General features: G+C 41.3%; 2 protein-coding genes across 5 annotated transcripts; both read left to right on the forward strand.

Annotated features, from left to right (window-relative positions):
* Positions 1–2,342: 2,342 nt before the first annotated feature.
* Positions 2,343–7,562, forward strand: LOC144709317 (chaperonin CPN60-like 2, mitochondrial). Its single transcript, XM_078582839.1, has 18 exons — positions 2,343–2,483; positions 2,600–2,618; positions 2,753–2,884; positions 3,187–3,346; positions 4,083–4,258; positions 4,357–4,452; positions 4,528–4,632; positions 4,787–4,873; positions 4,954–5,043; positions 5,145–5,225; positions 5,369–5,437; positions 5,518–5,595; positions 5,748–5,843; positions 6,185–6,284; positions 6,347–6,450; positions 6,739–6,844; positions 7,113–7,191; positions 7,264–7,562. The coding sequence occupies exons 1-18, from the start codon at positions 2,446–2,448 to the stop codon at positions 7,367–7,369; spliced, it is 1,722 nt and encodes a 573-aa protein (XP_078438965.1). The 5' UTR covers positions 2,343–2,445; the 3' UTR covers positions 7,370–7,562.
* A 2,445-nt stretch (positions 7,563–10,007) lies between these two features.
* Positions 10,008–18,535, forward strand: LOC144709319 (basic helix-loop-helix (bHLH) DNA-binding family protein). Of its 4 annotated transcripts, none has more exons than XM_078582840.1 (6): positions 10,008–10,295; positions 11,965–12,058; positions 12,139–12,252; positions 14,646–14,897; positions 16,839–17,210; positions 18,300–18,535. In XM_078582840.1, the coding sequence occupies exons 1-6, from the start codon at positions 10,213–10,215 to the stop codon at positions 18,369–18,371; spliced, it is 987 nt and encodes a 328-aa protein (XP_078438966.1). In that variant the 5' UTR covers positions 10,008–10,212; the 3' UTR covers positions 18,372–18,535. The 4 variants fall into 4 exon arrangements, with proteins under 4 accessions (XP_078438966.1, XP_078438967.1, XP_078438968.1 ...); XM_078582841.1 differs by having other exon boundaries at positions 14,649–14,897; XM_078582842.1 differs by having other exon boundaries at positions 10,008–10,290; positions 11,965–12,015.
* The last annotated feature ends 352 nt before the right edge of the window (positions 18,536–18,887 follow it).

Here is an 18,887-nt window from a genome sequence, read left to right on the forward strand (position 1 = left end):
ATCGCTAATTATCTTTGGGCGTCGTCCTTTTGCGAGGACTTTTGATGCAAGGACGTTTGATGTAACATGATGGTAGGAAGTGATACTTTGTGTTACATGCAGAGAATAAACACTATATGCAATATTAATGACGAGAAATTATGTATATGAGTTGAGTAAATAATAACGAGAGACACATCAATTGTCGAATGACCCGAGATGTAATTGGGCAACACACGACAGGTTTTGACACGATCAAGCTCTCAATGATCCTTGTAATCAAATCGAAAGGACGACATAGTGTGAACGTCTACACCGTCACCAGAAGCAACACCATTTTGGCACCGTCAGTGAGAGACTCTATCACGAAAAAATGGCTAATCCTAAACCCATAGAAGTTCACTCGAGCAGAGGAGCAGTCAAAACCAGTACTGAAGAAAAGAGGGGAGATGGTAGAACCTGCCGAATCTGATGCTCCGATTAACGAGAACGCTGCGTCAACAATGTTCCGCAAGGCTAGAGTTACAAGCTGGCCAGGCGTGTTTGACGACTTCTGATAATAAAAATTGCAGCACGGAGTAGGCTGACAGCAAATGTGGATACTCAATCGTGCTGACTGTCCTGGGACAAACGTTGTAGGATTCAATATTCTTGGCTCAAGTTAAACTTCAAGGGTGAACAACTTTGTCACAAATAATTACGCAGTGACGATCGGTTCGGTTCGAGGCAGAACAGTCCGCAATCGACAGCGTGGGAAGATTCGTGGAATGTGGCAAGACTCTGCTAAAGGATGGAACGAGTTGCCAGATCAACACACGAAGATGGATGGAAGATACCCAAGACGATCGTTTCACCCTGCCACACCCAATTCCCAAACGATATGGTGTGTGTCGTCAGGAAAATTCCGCTGCAATAAGCGGTAGTGAGAACTGGTCGAAATGTGCAACACCGCTGGAGAATGATCACGGCAAAGTGAATTCCTGCATGATTGATCAAGGAGGGAACCATCGAGGAATATTCAGAGTGAAAATTCTGGCTCGATCGATAGAAAGGAGGAGATGCTGAACCAGAGCGCTCAATCGTCGATGAAGGCAAGCTGGATTTGACACAGGATCGACAAGGGAAACACGAGCAGCCTATCAGTGTTCAAAGAACAAGAGAGAAAGAGTGAAAATTGGTCCAAATGAGACCTTAGAAAGTCCCCGGGCGACGACACACCCACTTGATGTTAAGGTTGGGGGATCCGACTATCACATGCGGAGTATCTGATTTTCTGGGGAAGCCATTACTATTGAATCTTCTTCAAAGCAATCGACATTCTGATTTTTGGAGAAAAATCATTGGAGCTTGGAGAAGCTTGAGATAATGGTAGTAATCTTCAGCAATTTTCCTCCCCAATCAAATCTCCGAGATACAACCGGAGGATCAAGATGGTTTTCAACACAAACATCAACTCTCCCAAATAACAAAATAACTGCCAACAATGAAAAGAGATCTAATTCTTCAAATTTGACAACAAAACATACCTATCCCACGTCCACTCCTCCCCTCTTATAGAGAGAAAGTAGTAGTTGTGGGTGGCCGTATTGGGCTCCCTTTTAAGGGAAAGCCTATTGGGCTTCCCCCTATAAGGGCTCTTTAGGGGGAGAAGAAGCCCATCTTGGTTTTCTCCCCCTAAAGAGGACAATTAAGCACAATTAAATAAAAGAAAAAACATGCATGAGGACTCACGCAGGAGGGGCCTCCTGACAATCCAACAATGACGAAAAACAGAAAATTTACATAAAGACACTTGACACGTAGCGAGATGACGTCGTAGCTTCTCAAACCTGATAGTGGAATTGTAGATTCTTCGCGCCGGCTCGGGCTCCGCGACGCGGTTGGCGACGGGTCGGAGCGCGATCGACTGGATGGTCCTCCAACTTTTCTGCAAAAAATTCCAAGAAATCGAGTTTGCGACGCCACGTGGCGAAATCTGGGCCGTCGGAAAGCTTAAGTATAACGATGTTTAAGCTTTTTTGGCCATTTTTTAAGTTTTCGAAAATCCGTCACGGCCATCATCCCTGACGGCCATCCCGTCACGTCACCCGTCTGAGGCCCCCCGTCACCCTCACGTCACCATCATGGCCAGTTCGTCATCCTTCACCGTCCCCGTCACCGTCACGGGCCCCTAATTTCGTCACTGTCACCGTCACTTCATCAGTTATGTTGCCGTCACCGTGACATATGACGTGACGGATGACAGGCTGCTGTTCCTTTAAAAATAATAATAAGTTTTGTTATTCCCATCGGGACTGGACGGGACGGGAGGTAAATAATAATAATATATAAACTCCGAATAATGTAACAAACTATACATTTAATTAAACCCTACTCAGAGCTCGAAGCTGAAAGCCGTCGAGTTTCTAGAACTAGAACGCGAATCTCAGTTGAATCTTCAATCTAGACGGCGTTTTGAATCTTGAAATGCACCGTGCAGTAGCTGCTGCTGCTTCAATGGCGAGGTTTTCCGCAAGATTCAGTTCATTATTCTGTTCCAATTGCTATCTTTTCTTTGTCTGATTTCATACTTAAACACTGTTGATCATTGTTTTTTTTTTGCTTTGATCTGATTCTGTAGAGGCGTGGCGCGTAGGAAGGTGCGATTTTGCTTTCGTTTTCGTTGACTGCACTTTAGCTGGCTTCCTCTTGCTTCGGGTTGGATCATTTCTCGATCTTGACTGGTCTTTCGCGTTTTTATCTTGAATTTCTGTGGTCACCCGAATGGGAGAAGGTTTGTAGCGCGTTCATCTCAAGCAGAGACTATGGAGCGAAGGAAATCTACTTCGGAGTCAGTGCGCGCGCCGCGATGCTTCAGGGAGTCAACGAGATTGCGGATGCGGTCAAAGTCACAATGGGACCCAAGGTATGATGCGTATTTTCTCTTTAGATCATTTAAAATCTGGAATTCCTGCGCAAATTGACCAAGAATTGGGTCGATATCTTTGACTCTGTCTCGTCGGGGACTAGAATGAACAGGGAGTTTAGGAAGTATTTTATTTTGGTTGACGGGGTCTAGTGTTTTATTCATGGAAACGGGTAGAATTTTACATGACTTTGACGCTGATCTTTTCGGGTTTTTTTAGGAATTGTGGATTAATTAAGCCAAAAATGACAGAATTGATCGGTGATCCGTCTTTTTGTAATGTAGAGCTTCTTTTTGTGCAGGGTCGTACTGTCATCATTGAGAAAAGCAGGGGTGAACCTAAAATCACAAAAGACGGTGTAACTGTGGCGAAAAGTATCGAATTCAAAGAAAAGGCCAAGAATGTGGGGGCAAGCCTTGTGAAACAGGTCGCAAAAGCTACAAACACGGCTGCCGGAGATGGTAAACATTTATCAAATATAATGTTTCATTGTAGAAATTCGCTCATCTATCTTCATATCCGCATCTGTTCTAACTCTATTTTTCTTTGCTCTTGACTAAATATTTTTTGATCTTTATTTTCTACCAATAACTTATGAGATTAGTCCTGGATAATTTAACGCTTCATGTCAAATCCTTTGTTTTGGTTAATCTAGTTTTATGGGAGTGTGACAGTTGGATCTTGTTCTTCCGAACTCAACTTTGATATTCTCTGGCCTAATCTTTCGTTCAAGAGCAGCGGACAAAGTTACAGAGGCCTTCTTTTTGGTCTGAATCAGATAATGAAAGAGAAAGAATGATAGAGAGAAAAGACAGAAGCTAACAATGATTACATATTGAAACGGATATCCTTAGATCCAACAAAAAAGATGATACTCCTAAGAATGATAGAAAATGATCCTGAGAATACTATCAAACATTTCCTAGAATAGCAGTAATGAGTGTAGTGAAGAGTTACTGAAGAAGGTGGTAGATAGAGAAGATGAAAAGAAGATGTGATGAACGCATGGGAATAGACGGATTGACTGAACCTCACTCTGGATCGAGGACTCTCCGCGCTCTCCAACCCAGTTGCCCCCGCGACAACTTAAGCATTGATCCCTTCTCCCTGTCGAAATCCTCCTTTATTTATAGCTTCTTCATATGATCCCACTAATTATCATATGCTCGAGTATTTTATTAATGCATTGTTCTGCAGGAACAACCTGTGCTACTGTTCTTGCCCAGGCGATTTTGACAGAAGGCTGTAAGTCAGTGGCCGCTGGAATAAACGTCATGGACTTGAGAAATGGCATCCATAAGGCTGTGGAAGCGGTTGTATCTCACTTGAAAAACAGAGCAATGATGATCAGCACCCCAGAAGAAATTTGTCAGGTACACATTTCGAGAAGTTATTTACTTATATCATTTTTCATTTGGTTTTACCGAATATTTTTCACGATTACTTTCTTATTCTTATGCTGATTTTACAGGTGGCGACCATCTCAGCTAATAGTGAAAGGGAAATTGGAGAGCTAATTTCAAGAGCAATGGAGAAAGTAGGAAAGCAAGGAACTATTACTGTCTCGGTAGGTTAATTTTGATTAATGCAATCTATCTTGATATTTTACGATTGTTCTACATGCTGATTTAAAACTACCCAGGATGGAAAAACGTTAGAAAATGAGCTTGAAGTCGTGGAGGGCATGAAATTATCGCGTGGCTATATCTCTCCGTATTTCGTCACTGACACAAAAACCCAGAAATGTGTAAGTTTCGACGGATGACCCCACAACTGCTTGGATTTTACTTATCTCTGGTGCATTTTAAAATCAATTCTTTACTTTCTCCGGTTCCTAAATTATAAATCTTTTTTCTCAAGGAACAAATTACATTGTGTCCCCAATTTTTACGTGTAGGCAGGAATTGGAGAATCCTCTGATCTTAATCCACGACAAGAAAATTCATAGTTTGGAGAATATTGTTCGAATATTGGAATTTGCCGTCAAGGTAAGCGCATAGTTTTACTATATCGCATTTTCTGAGCTTTAGAAGGGAATTAATTCCGGGTTTAATTCCTGTAATTGAAGAAAAATAGACCTCTTCTCATCGTGGCTGAAGATTTAGAGAGCGATATCCTAGCCATGCTCATTCTAAATAAGCGCCGTGCAGGACTTAAGGTAATTAATGCATCTCTATTTTTGCGTTCTCAGTTAATTATTTTTTTCAGGTTCCGTAGTAGATGGATCTTGGATAACACCGATTTTTTATCTTTTTTCAGGTTTGTGCAGTCAAAGCTCCTGGTTTTGGGGAAAATAGGAAGGCAAATTTAGAGGATCTTGGTATTCTTACCGGTGGTGAGGTCGGACACAAATCCCAGAAAAGAAGACATTTTCCAAATTTAATAATAAATGCTTGGATAGCTTTCCTTTGTGAGAGAGTTTTGAGGGTTTTCACCCAGAAGAAGACATTTTCCAAATTTTCCAAACTTTGTTGACCACGCAGGTTATCTCAGAAGATCATGGGTTGACTCTGGAAAAAGTCAAACTGGAGATGCTTGGCACTGCAAAGAAGGTTTTATATCCTTTACATGAATCTTTCTTTGACCAATTGCTTTAGGGTCTTGAGGGAATTCCGATTTTGCCCCCAATTAGGTCACAATATCTCTGGATGATACCATTTTACTCCACGGCGGTGGTGACAAGAGACTAATCGAAGAGAGATGCGAGCAGGTATGCGGTTTTTCTTCTTTATTTTCATAATAATTTTTTAAAAATATTTTCTTGGTCCTAATCTGTTTCAGAAAATGAAAAATTGGGTGGATAGTCCAAATTTTTAACCAGAAACATTAAAATAATAATAATAATAATAAACTTATCTACAGTTGCGGGCGTCCATCGAGAAAAGTACAGCAGTGTTTGACAAGGAAAAAGCTCAAGAACGGCTTTCAAAGCTATCCGGCGGAGTAGCAGTAATCAAGGTTTGACCTGATCTTCTCTCCTACGCAGACATGGTTGTTCCGTTCTTTTTGTGCGAATTTGTGCGAATTGTTCGTTCTGTTCAGTTTTCCGAGCAGAACAAAAACAAATTCGTATAGAACATCGCACAGACCCGTGTGCGGTTCTTCTGTTCACTTTGTGCAAATTTAGTGCGAATGTGCGAATTTTGTTCGTTTTTTGAAAAAAAAAAGAACAAAGAACAAGGCCCTGTGTGGTTCTTTTGCACGAATTTTTTATTCGTTTAAAAGGAACAGAACAGAACAAGCATGTCTGCTCCTACGTGGCGTCGAAATGCTGACGTGTCCGTCTACGAGTGCGCCAGGTTGGAGGTGCCAGCAAGGCAGAAGTCGGAGAGAGAAAGGACAGGGTAACAGATGCCTTGAACGCGGCTAGAGCCGCGGTGGAAGAGGGGATCCTGCCAGGTCAGCAGTTGTCTACCCCACTCATTCGCCACGTCATCCTCTGACTGGCACGCGTTCTTCAGGCGGGGGGGTCTCTCTTCTCTATGCTTCTAGAGAGCTGGACAACGTTCCGGTGGCGAACAGTGATGAGAGACGAGGAGTTCAAATTGTTCAAACTGCACTGAGGGTAATATCCTTATCTTAATCTTATTCATTTATTCAGTGATCCAGTTTAGTGATTTATTTTTGATAGAAATGCGATTTGTGGACCGATCCAGCCATGCCCTAGGCGCCACCCAGGAAAATTCTACATGATACAAAACTTTATTGTTTGATAGAACCCCGTTCAGGAAAATTCTTCATGCTTGTAGATCAATCCAGCAGTGCCCTGCATGCCACCCAGGAAATTTTCATAAATGTAAAAGTTTAGTGTTCGATAATATCGGGTCTAGTAATTGACGAGCAGATTAATCAGGCACCCTCGTCTACAATCGCGTCGAATGCTGGTGTCGACGGCTGTTTGGTGGTGGGTAAGTTGCTGGAGCAGGATGATCTTAATCTCGGTTACGACGCAGCCAGAGGTACGTTTTAGCTGATTGTTATGTCTTAATTATCGATTAATAAGCAAAACAAGTTTTTTAAAATGGACTTGGCATTTATTGTATTGTATCAATATCAAAAAATTTAATATTTAATTAAGAATTATATTAGAGACAGAAACCTTTTGTTCGAACTTTACTAAAATGAGGAATTTATATTATTAAACCAGCAATATTTGAAGTGGCTCCTTTCGTACTGGAAAAGACGATGTATGAACACGGATTGATTTTACTTCTGGTCACGTGGCAGGCGAGTACGTCGACATGGTGAAGGCTGGGATCATCGATCCCCTCAAGGTTATCCGAACTGCTCTCGTCGATGCCGCCAGGTAAATAGCTGATGTTCGACTTGCCGACAGAGTTGACTTTGACTTTACCATTGACTTTTGGTTTGTTTTTAGCGTGTCGTCTTTGCTGACTACCACTGAGGCGACTGTGGTCGAGATTGAGGGGGCGAAGAAGGGGCTGCGGGGCCGAATGCCGCAGATGGATGACGTGGACTTCTGATAGCCGTTGATTGGTGGCTTGTTTTGTATTTGGACGGCTGAGGATTTTTTGGGCAAGAGGGATTTTTTGAGTTTCCGAAAATGCCCTTGATCCAAACAGTCGAAATCTTTGACCGTAGTCAAAGAGGGCGAGACCGAGCTGGTAGGAATCTTCCTCCCAAAGTGGTAATGCGAACGGAGACTTTGTTTTTCAACCCTCGTGCGTTGACTTTTTTCAGCTTTACATATTCCTGGTCAAGAAGCAGATATATAGAGAGATATCAGAGAGAGAGAAGAGATAGAGATAGAGAGAAGAGAGAGAGATAAATAGAGAGACCAGAGATGTAGAGATGGAGATCAAGAGAACAGAGAGATAGAGATACAGAGAGAGATAGAGATAAAGAGAACAGAGAGATCTAGATAAAGAGAACAGAGAGAGATAGACATAAAGAAAATAGAGAGAGATAGTGATAAAGAGAATATAGAGAGATAGAGATAAAGAGAATAGAGAGAGATGGAGATAAAGAGAACAGAGAGAAATAGAGAAGTAGAACAGAGATCGGAGATAAAGATAAAGAGAACAGAGAGATAAAGATAAAGAGATCGGAGATAGAGATAAAGAGAACAGAGAGAAATAGAGATAAATAGATCAGAAATAGAGATAAAGATAGAGATAAGGAGAACAGAGAGAGATAAAGATAAAGATATCGGAGATTGAGATAGAGATAAAGAGAATAGAGAGAGAGAGAGAGAGAGAGAGAGAGAGAGAGAGAGAGAGAGAGAGAGAGATAAAGATAGAGAGAACAGAGAGAGATGGAGATAAAGAGAACAAAGAGAGATAGAGATAAATATAGCATAAAGATACAGAGGTAAATAGAACATAGAGAGATAGAGATAAATATAGCAGAGATATACAGAGGTAAATAGAACATAGAGAGATATAGATGAAGAGAACAGAGAGAGATAGAGATAAAGAGAACATAGAGAGATAGAGATAAAGAGAACATAGAGAGATAGAGAGATAGAGATAAATAGAAGAGAGAGAGAGAAATGAAGATAACAGAAAGAGGCAGGGATAAAGAGATCAGAGATAGAGAAAGAGATAAAGAGATCAAGGATATAGATAGAGATAAATAGAATAGAGAGACGCAGAGATAAAGAGAACAAAGAGAGATAGAGATAAAGATAGCAGAGAGAGATAGAGATAAATATAACGGAGAGAGATAGAGATAAATATAACGGAGAGAGATAGAGATAAATATAACAGAGAGATACAGAGGCAAATAGAACATAAAGAGATAGAGATATAGAGATCAGAGATAGATATAAAGAAAACAGAGAGAGAGAGATAGCGATTGAGAGAGCACATATACAGATAGAGATACCAAAGAGATTGAGAGAGCAGAGATATAGACAGGAAGGCCATTGAGAGAGCAGAGATAGAAGGACCAGAGAGAGATATAGCAAATATAGACAGACCGGAGAGAGAGAGAGAGATCAAATAGAGAGACTGAGAGATGATAGATAGACAGATAGACAGAGAGCAGAGATAGAGATACATAAAGAGAGACCAGAGAAAAAGACTGATATAGAGAGAACGGAGAGATACATAGATAGAGAGAGAAAATTAGTTACATCCTTATTGCATCCTGAGCATAGATACAGAAAGGCCATAGAGAGAGAGCAGAGATAGAAAGACCAGAGAGAGATAGAGCAAATATAGAGAGACCAGAGAGAGAGAGCAAATAGAGATAGAACAGAGAGAGAGAGATAAAATAGAGAGATTGAGAGATGATAGATAGATAGATAGATAGAGGGCAGAGATAGAGATAGAGGAAGAGAGACCAGAGAAAAAGACTGATAGAGAAAGAATGGAGAGATAGATAGATAGAGAGCAGAGATAGAGATACAGAAAGAGAGACCAGAGAAAAAGACTGATAGAGAAAGAATGGAGAGATAGATAGATAGATAGAGAGCAGAGATAGAGATACAGAAAGAGAGAGCAGAGAAAAAGACTTATATAGAGAGAATGGAGAGATAGATAGATAGATAGATAGATAGATAGATAGATAGAGAGCAGAGATAGAGATACAGAAAGAGAGACCAGAGAAAAAGACTGATAGAGAGAGAATGGAGAGATAGATAGATAGATAGATAGATGGATGGATAGATAGATAGATAGATAGATAGATAGAAAGACAGACAGACAGATAGATAGATAGATAGATAGAGAACAGAGATAGAGATACAGAAAGAGAGACCAGAGAAAAAGACTAATAGAGAGAGAATGGAGAGATAGATAGATAGATAGATAAATAGATAGATAGATAGATAGACACTAGACAGAGAGATAGAGAGAGAGAGAGAGAGAGAGAGAGAAAATTAGTTACATCCTTGTTGCATCCTAAGTCCCCGGCTGTTTTTTTTCTCTCCCTCTCTATCCATCTCCCTTCATTTGAAAGAGAAGCGAGGAATCTAGAGAGATAGGTAGAGAGAGAAAGAAAGAGATAATACTTTCACGTTGAATCTCATCTGTCTTTAGCGCTCTTTGACTCTCTCTCTCTCTATCCATCTCCATTCATTTAAAATAGAAATAACAGAGTATATTCATATAAATATAAGTACAACCCTGTCTCCAGCTCCCTTGTTCTGTCTCTCTCTAACCGTTAGTTTGCTAGAGAGAGAAACAGGTTCGTTTACTTCCTGCAGAACCCATCTCTCTGTATCGTTCTCCCTCGTTCTATCCATCTTCATTCATCTGAAACACAGTCAAGAAAGTTAGAGAGAGAGGGAGGGAGAGAGGGAGAGAGAAAGGGGGGGAGAGAGAGACAGAGAGAGAGGATCCTTCTCTGGTTGTTTTCTGGCATGGAGGAGGGGCAGGGTAGAAGATCCGGCGCCAATCAGAGCCCGTTCGACCCTTTCCAAGAGGCCTTCACGGACCAGGTCGGGTAAGAACTCCTCTCTCTCTCTCTCTTCTTTCTCTCTCTTTCTCTCGCTCATCTCTCTTTCTCCCGCTATTCTTTCCCTCTCTTTCTCTCGCTCTTCTCTCTTTTTCCCGATAATCTTTCTCTCTCTTTCTCCCGATAATATTTCTCTCTCTTTCTCTCGCTCTTCTCTCTTTCTCCCGATAATCTTTCTCTCTCTTTCTCTCGCTCTTCTCTCTTTCTCCCGATAATCTTTCTCTCTTTCTCTCGCTCTTCTCCCTTTCTCTCTCCCTATAATCTTTCTCTCTCTTTCTCTCGCTCTTCTCTCTTTCTCTCTCCCGATAATCTTTCTCTCTCTTCTCTCGCTCTTCTCTCTTTCTCTCTCCCGATAATCTTTCTCTCTCTTTCTCTCGCTCTTCTCTCTTTCTCTCTCCCGATAATCTTTCTCTCTCTTTCTCTCGCTCTTCTCTCTTTCTCCCGCTACTCATTCTTTCTTCTTTCTCTCGTTCTTCTCTCTTTCTCCCCCTAATATTTCTCTCTTTCTCTGGCTCTTCTCTCTTTCTCCGGCTCACCTTTCTCTCTCTCCTCTCCCTTTCTCCCGCTCATCTTTGTCTCTCGCTCTTCTCTCTTCCTAGTTCCTTCTGTTCATCTCTCTCTTTCGCTCATCTCTCTTCCTCCTGTTCATCTTTCTCTCTCGCTCATCTCTCTTCCTCCTGTTCATCTTTCTCTCTCGCTCTTCTCTCTTCATTCTAGTCATCTTTCTCTCTCGCTCTTCCCTCTTCCTCCTGCTCATCTTTCTCTCTCGCTAGTCTCTCTTCCTCCTGTTCATTTTTCTCTCTCGCTCTTCTCTCCTCCTCCTGCTCATCTTTCTCTCTCGCTCTTCTCTCTTCCTCCTGCTAATCTTCCTCTCTCGCTCTTCTCTCTTCCTCCTGCTCATCTTTCTCTCTCTTTCTCTTCTCTCTTTCTCCCGCTTATCTTTCTCTCTCTCACTCTCCTCTCTCTTTCTCTTGCTCATGTTTCTCTCTCTTTTCCTTTTCTATCTCTCTTTCTCCCACGCATCTTTCTCTTCTCCCTCTTCTCTCTCCTGCTCTTCTCTCTCTCTTTCTCTCTTCTCTCCCTCGCTCTTGTCTCTCTTTCGCTCTCTTCTCTCTCCCGCTCTTCTCCCGCTCTTCTCCCGCTCTTCTCCCGCTCTTCTCTCTCTCTTCCCTCTCTCTTCCCTCTCCCCCTCTTCTCTCCTTCTCTTTCTCCCTCTCTTCTCTCTCTCTTCCCTCTCCCCCTCTTCTCTCCTTCTCTTTCTCCCTCCCTTCTCTCTCTCTTCCCTCTCCCCCTCTTCTCTCCTTCTCTTTCTCCCTCCCTTCTCTCTCTCTTCCCTCTCCCCCTCTTCTCTCCTTCTCTTTCTCCCTCTCTTCTCCCGCTCTGCTCTCTCTCTTCCCTCTCCCCCTCTTCTCTCACCGGCTTATCTCTCTCTTCTCCTTCCCGCTCTTCTCTCCTTCTTCTCTTTTTCTCTCTCTCTTCTTTCTCCTGCTCATCTCTCTCCTCTCCCTCCCCCTACTCTCTCTCCTCTCCCTCCCGCTACTCTCTCTCTCTTCCCTCTTCTCTCCTTCTCTCTCTCTCTCTCTCTCTCTCTCTCTCTATCTCATCTGTATCTGCTCTCTTCACCAATTCGATCTCCTTGAACACTTCGCTGAATCAGATTGCCGGGGTTCTCCACGCTGAGCTGGGAGACGAACCCTGCGCTGATCAGGTCCGCCCCATCCTCGTCCTCCCCCCCTACACAGCTCTTCGAGGTGCAAGAAAACACGTTGCTTCATAGTCAAATCTCCGCCGTTGGTTGGTAGATGACGGAGCGATTGTGATCGAATTACAGGGCTCGGATCTCTCTGAATTGTTTTTCCCGACGGCGACAAATGATGACGCGGCCATCGCGAGGGCGATGATGGCGGTGATGTCGTCTTCTTCCCCGTTGAACCAAGTCCCGCAGGTAAGAAGAGAGAGAGAGAGAGAACAGGGAGAGAGATAGAAAGCCTAGAGAGAGAAAGGGGGGAGAGAGAGATAGTCCAGAGTAAGAAAGGGAGAGAGAGATAGAAAGTCCAGAGTAAGAAAGGGAGATAGAGATAGAAAGTCCAGAGTAAGAAAGGGAGAGAGAGAGATAGAAAGTCCAGAGTTTGAAAGGGAGAGAGAGATAGAAAGTCCAGAGCGAGAAAGGGAGAGAGAGAGAGAAGAGAAAGAGATAGAAAGTCCAGAGTAAGAAAGGGTGAGAGAGATAGAAAGTCCAGAGCGAGAAAGGGAGAGAGACAGAGAGAGAGGAGAAATAGATAGAAAGTCCATTGTAAGAAAGGGTGAGAGAGAGAAAGTTCAGAGTAAGGAAGGGAGAGAGAGATAGAAAGTCCAGAGTAAGAAAGCGAGAGAGAGAGAGATAGAAAGTCCAGAGTAAGAAAGGGAGAGAGAGAGAGAAGAGAAAGTGATAGAAAGACCAGAGAGAGAGAGAAGAGAAAGAGATAGCAAGTCCAGAGAAAGAGAGAGACAAGAGAAAGAGATAGAAAGTCCAGAGACAGAGAGACGAGAAATATATAGAAAGTCCAGAGACAGAGAGACAAGATAAATATATAGAAAGTCCAGAGACAGAGAGACAAGAGAAAGAGATAGAAAGTCCAGAGACAGAGAGACAAGAGAAAGAGATAGAAAGTCCAGAGACAGAGAGACAAGAGAAATATATAGAAAGTCCAGAGACAGAGAGACAAGAGAAATATATAGAAAGTCCAGAGACAGAGAGACAAGAGAAATATATAGAAAGTCCAGAGACAGAGAGACAAGAGAAAGAGATAGAAACTCCAGAGACAGAGAGACAAGAGAAAGAGATAGAAAGTCCAGAGACAGAGAGACAAGAGAAAGAGATAGAAAGTCCAGAGAGAGAGAGAGACAAGACAAAGAGATAGAAAGTCCACAGAGAGAGACAAGAGAGAGGTAGAAAGTCCAGAGAGAGAGAGACAAGAGAAAGAGATAGAAAGACGAGAGAGAGACAAGAGAAAGAGATAGAAAGACGAGAGAGAGAGAGAGAGAGAGGACAGTCAAAGAAAGGAGAGATCATAGAGAGAGTCAGAATGAGAGAGAAACAAAGAGAGATAGAGAGACCAGAGAGAGAAAGAGAGATAGACTGAAGAGAGTTAGAGAGACCGGAAAGAGAGCCACTGAGAGATAAAGAGAAACTGAGAGATATAGAGAGAGACTGAGATATAAAGAGAGGCTGAGAGAAATAGAGAGACCAGAGAGAGAGAGACTGAGAGAGATAGAGACCAGAGAATGAGAAACCAGAGATAGGCAGACCGGAGAGAGAGAGCCAGAAAGAGAGAGACTAACTAGAGAGTCAAAACGAGACAGAGAGAGACCAGGGAGAGAGATCCTAAAGATAGAGAGACCAGATACAGAGAGATAGATAGATAGATAGATAGACAGATAGAAAGATAGATAGACAGATAGATAGATAGATATAGATAGATAGATAGACAGATAGAAAGATAGATAGACAGATAGATAGATATAGATAGATAGATAGACAGATAGAAAGATAGATAGACAGATAGATAGATAGATATAGATAGATAGATAGATATAGATAGATAGATATAGATAGATAGATAGATATATATAGATAGATAGATAGATAGATAGATAGATAGATAGATAGATAGATATAGATAGATAGATAGATAGATAGATAGATAGATATAGATAGATAGATAGATAGATAGATAGATAGATAGATAGATAGATAGATATAGATAGATAGATAGATATAGATAGATAGATAGATAGATAGATAGATAGATAGATAGATAGATAGATAGATATAGATAGATAGATAGATAGATAGATAGATTGATTGATTGATGGATATAGATAGATAGATATAGATAGATAGTTAGATAGATAGATTGATTGATTGATGGATATAGATAGATAGATATAGATAGATAGTTAGATAGATAGATAGATTGATGGGTATAGATAGATAGATAGATTGATGGATATAGATAGATAGATAGATAGATTGATTGATTGATGGATATAGATAGATAGATAGATATAGATAGATATAGATAGATAGTTAGATAGATAGATAGATTGATGGGTGTAGATAGATAGATAGAAGAGAGAATAAAATAGGCGACTTTAAGATTGTATTCATCCCCAAGCATAATATTGGAGTAGATATAAAGGAAATCTTACGGTCGATGTCTATTCATAGGTGTATAGCTGGCAGTCATCCGGCCCATTAGATGTTTTAACGTCACTCTTGAAAATTGGTTTCATTTCTGACATTAGGCACTGGTTACATGTTAATCTTAAATCAGTGGACCCTTAATTTCTCATTAGCAGGGCCAGTGGCCGGGCCAAGGAGGAGCTTTTGGGCCTTATTTGCCTGCCCAACAAGGCAGGAGAGTCTCACAGGGACAGGGGATGATGAAAAGGTCTTTCTCACTCCTTAGAAGAATGGGTGAAGATAACATGGAAGAAGCTCAGCCTTCTCCTAACCAGCTGCACCACGTGCTCTCAGAGCGTAGGCGTCGCGAGAAGCTTAATGAAAGCTTCTCTGCTTTAAGAGCGTTGCTCCCCCATGGGACTAAGGTTCAGATCCATCATCATCACTGTCATTATCATTTACATTATCTTTAACATAGACAACATCAGCCTTTTGTTCCTCTCTTTATCTTTCAATTGGGCATCATCATACTTGTACCATCATCACCATCACCATCATCACCATCTTGAGATGTCATCGTCATTGTCGTCATCATTGTCATCATTACCTTGAGGTGTTCTCTTGTGTTGATTCTTTGATTCATTACTGTCATCGTCATCATCATCGTCGTCATCATCGTCATCATCATTATCATCATTGTCATCATCACCATAATCTTTAGGTGCTCTCCTGTGTTGATTCTTTGATACTCCTCATAATCTTTAGGTGCTGATTCTTTGATTCATTGTCATCATTGTCATCATCATCATCATTGTCATTATTATTTACATCATCTTTAACATGGACACCATCAGCCTTTTGTTCCTCTCTTTATCCTTTGGTTGCACCATCATCATCATCATCATCTTGAGGTGTAATCGTCATTGTCATCGTTGTCGTCATCATCATCTTGAGGTGTTCTCCTTGTGTTGATTCTTTGGTAATCCCCAAATCTTGAGGGGTTGATTCTTTGATTCATTACTCTCATCATCATCGTCAATATTGTCGTCATCATCATCGTCATCCTCACCATCATCTTGAGATGATCTCTCTGTGTTGATTCTTATATAATCCTTAGGCGATGATTCTTTGATTCATTGTCATCCTCATCATCATCATCATAATTAAACCTTGAGGTTTTCTCCTTGTGTTTATTCTTTGATAATCCTCATAATTTTGTGGTGTTGATTCTTTGATGCATTATCGTCATCATCATCATTGCTCCTTGAGGTGTTCTCCTTGTGTTTATTCTTTGATAATCCTCATAATGGTGTTGTTCTTGTTTTCCTTCCTCACATTATTATACTATCAAGTACTGCTGTAATCATCATCGCTATTATCAAATTCAAATCATCAACATCCTTTCCAGATCTTCTCCTAACTATTCTACATCATTACCATCACCGCCATCATGATCATTATCAATACCTTCAACTCGATAATACTACCATTTCTATAAGTATTCTTCATTATCATCATGTCCCAATCATCAACATCCTACTTTACCAGATCTTCTCCCCAGTCTTCTACATCATCACCATCATTGTCATCATCATCATCATCATTATCCATACCTTTAACACGATAACACTACCATTTCTATTAGTATTCGTCTTCTCCTTCGCATCATCATTATCATCAGCTTCAACATCAACACCATCCTACTTTTCCAGATCTTCTCCTTACTCTTCTACATCATTACCATCACCACCATGGTAACTATCATTATCAATACCTTCAACACAATAATACTTCCATTTTCTATTCGTATTATCATGATGATGATGATGATGATGATGGTGATGGTGATGGTAATATATTAGAAGAGTTAGAAGAAGATCCGGAAACTTAGGATGGTGTTGATATTGACCATGATGATAATGATGATGTGAAGAAGAAAAAAGAAGAAGAATACAAAAAGTAATGGTAGCATTATTGTGTTGAAGGTATTGATAATGCTGATAATTATGCTTTCCAGTCATCATCATCACTATCATCATGTTCAACATCAACACAATCCTACTTTTCCAGATTTTCTCTTCAGCCTTCTACAGCATCGCCATCACCATAATCATAATCATTATAACCATTATTATTATCAATATCTTCAACACGATAATACTACCATTTCTATTCGTATTCTTCTTCGTTTTCTTGTTCACATGATCTTATTCTTATGCTCTCCTCTTATCATCATCATTATTATCACGTTCAAATCAACACCAACCTACTTTTCCAGATCTTCTTTTCAATCTTGTACATCATCATTCATCACCATCACCATCATCATATGCATATTCATAACATCTTCCTTATCCTGCGATCAGAAAGATCAGCCGTCGATTCTGATGGGCACAATAGAACAAGCGAAAACACTGAAGGCGCAGATTTCCGAGCTCGAGGAGAAGAACAGGGCGATGGAACTGATCCTATTTCCTGGCGAAGAAGAAGAAAACAACGGCGAAAATACAAGAAAAGAGAGAATCCAAATAAACAGAGTTAGTCATCCATCGTCGTCGAAGCAGGAGATTGATCTTCGCGTGATCGTTTCGGACGAGTGCGATTTGATCGACTTGGTTTTGTGCGTTCTCCGCTGCCTCCGAGAGAGACCCCATCTCGAGTTTCTCTCTCTAGAAAGCGGCGTCTACGTTAAGCATAAATCCGACGTTAGTGTTAGTCTCCTCACGATACGTCTCAGGGTATGCTTTCTCTTGCCGTAACTTTGCTTACTTCTCTCTTTCTCTCTCTATTATTTCTCCTCGAATCGTGAGAGAGAAGCTGGTTTATTGGTAGATCTTTGCTGCTAGGCCATCTCTCTCTCTCTCCCTCTCGCTCTCTCTTTCCCTTCCAACCCCACTCTCTTTCTCCCTGCCTCTCTCTCCCCGCTCTTCTGCTATCTCTCTCTCTCTCTTCCCGCTCTTCCCCTATCTCTCTCTCTCCCTCTCTTCCCGTTCTTCTGTTATCTCTCTCTCTCCCTTTCCCTCACTCTCTTCCCGTTCTTCTGTTATCTCTCTCCCTCTCCCTCTCTCTCTCTCCCTCTCCCTTTCTCTCTCTCTCTCTCTTCCCGTTCTTCTACTATCTCTCTCTCTCTCTCTTCCCGTTCTTCTATTATCTCTCTCTCTCTCTTCCCGTTCTTCTATTATCTCTCTCTCTCTCTCTTCCCGTTCTTCTATTATCTCTCTCTCTCTCTTCCCGTTCTTCTATTATCTCTCTCTCTCTTCCGGTTCTTCTATTATCTCTCTCTCTTCCCGTTCTTCTGTTATCTCTCTTTCTCCCTCTATCCCTCTCTCTCCGTTCTTCTGTTATCTCTCTTTCTCGCTCTCGCTCTATCCCTCTCTTTCTCCTCTTTCTCCTCTTTCTCGCCTTCTCTCTTTCCCTCTCTCTCTCTCTCTCTCTTTCTCGCCTTCTCTCTTTCTCCTCATTCTCCCTATCTCTCTCTCTCTCGCCCTTTCTCGCCTTCTCTCTTTCTCCTCCTTCTCCCCCTTTTTCTCTCTCACTCTCTCCCTCTCTCTTTCTCCATATCTCTCTCCTCTTTCTCCCTATCTCTCTCTTTCTCTATCTATACACCTATAAATTTTGATTATGTATTTCTGGTTTGTTCTCTTACCATAGCTTTCCTTCTTTCTTAGTTTTTCTTTCAGTAATCCGTAGTATTCCCATTACGTTTTGACTTTTATTGGCACGTCTCCTCTCTCTCTCTCTCTATCTATCTATCTATACATATATATATATATATATACACACCTTCTCCCAGTATCTCTCTAAGTGTCTGATATTTTTTTCTCCAGGGAAGAGAAGAGGAGGATGATGAGCATTTCAAAGAAGCTCTCTCCCAGGCCATAAACGAAGCTTCAACATGAAGCTTCTTCCCCTCCTTTTACTTCTTCTTCTCTCTCTTTTTTTAATTATTTCCTCATTGATATGAACGTGATGCTATAGAGTTTCATCTGATTATTGGGCAGATTACCCCTTAGGAGACATTCTGTATTTATCTTTCTGGGTTTCATATCCGTTTAGATCTGTATACTCTTCGTCCATATCCGTTTCGATCCGTATTTATCTCCATGTCCATTTCGATCTGTATTTATCCGTTTCGATCTATCATTATCCCCATCGCCATCTCTTCCTATCTTCACCCAGCTTGTGTATCTCAATTTCTGTCCTTTTCTATCTCTATCTCTATCTCGACCGCACTGTCCATATTCATATCTACCTGTCCGTATCTCTATCTCTCTCTCTCTACCTCAATCATTGCCTCAGTTTCATCCCTATCTCTCTGTCCATCTCTACATCAATCTTTCCATTTCTCTCTCTTCCTCTATCACCATTCCAATCTCTCTGTCCATCTCTACATCTATCTTTCCATTTCTCTCTCC

The sequence above is a fragment of the Wolffia australiana genome, chromosome 11 (genome assembly GCF_029677425.1).
Source record: "Wolffia australiana isolate 7733 chromosome 11, ASM2967742v1".
NCBI classification, from domain to species: Eukaryota; Viridiplantae; Streptophyta; class Magnoliopsida; order Alismatales; family Araceae; genus Wolffia; species Wolffia australiana.

Bases quoted from the DNA above. Each gene is read 5' to 3' on its own strand.
- LOC144709317 (XM_078582839.1), top strand. From the start codon at position 2,446: ATGCACCGTGCAGTAGCTGCTGCTGCTTCAATGGCGAG. The intron at 5,438-5,517 runs GTTTTATATCCT...GCCCCCAATTAG, and splicing joins TGCTTGGCACTGCAAAGAAG to GTCACAATATCTCTGGATGA. The intron at 6,451-6,738 runs GTAATATCCTTA...CAGATTAATCAG, and splicing joins TTGTTCAAACTGCACTGAGG to GCACCCTCGTCTACAATCGC.
- LOC144709319 (XM_078582840.1), top strand. From the start codon at position 10,213: ATGGAGGAGGGGCAGGGTAGAAGATCCGGCGCCAATCAGAGCCCGTTC. The intron at 14,898-16,838 runs GTTCAGATCCAT...TCCTGCGATCAG, and splicing joins TGCTCCCCCATGGGACTAAG to AAAGATCAGCCGTCGATTCT. The intron at 17,211-18,299 runs GTATGCTTTCTC...TTTTTTCTCCAG, and splicing joins TCCTCACGATACGTCTCAGG to GGAAGAGAAGAGGAGGATGA.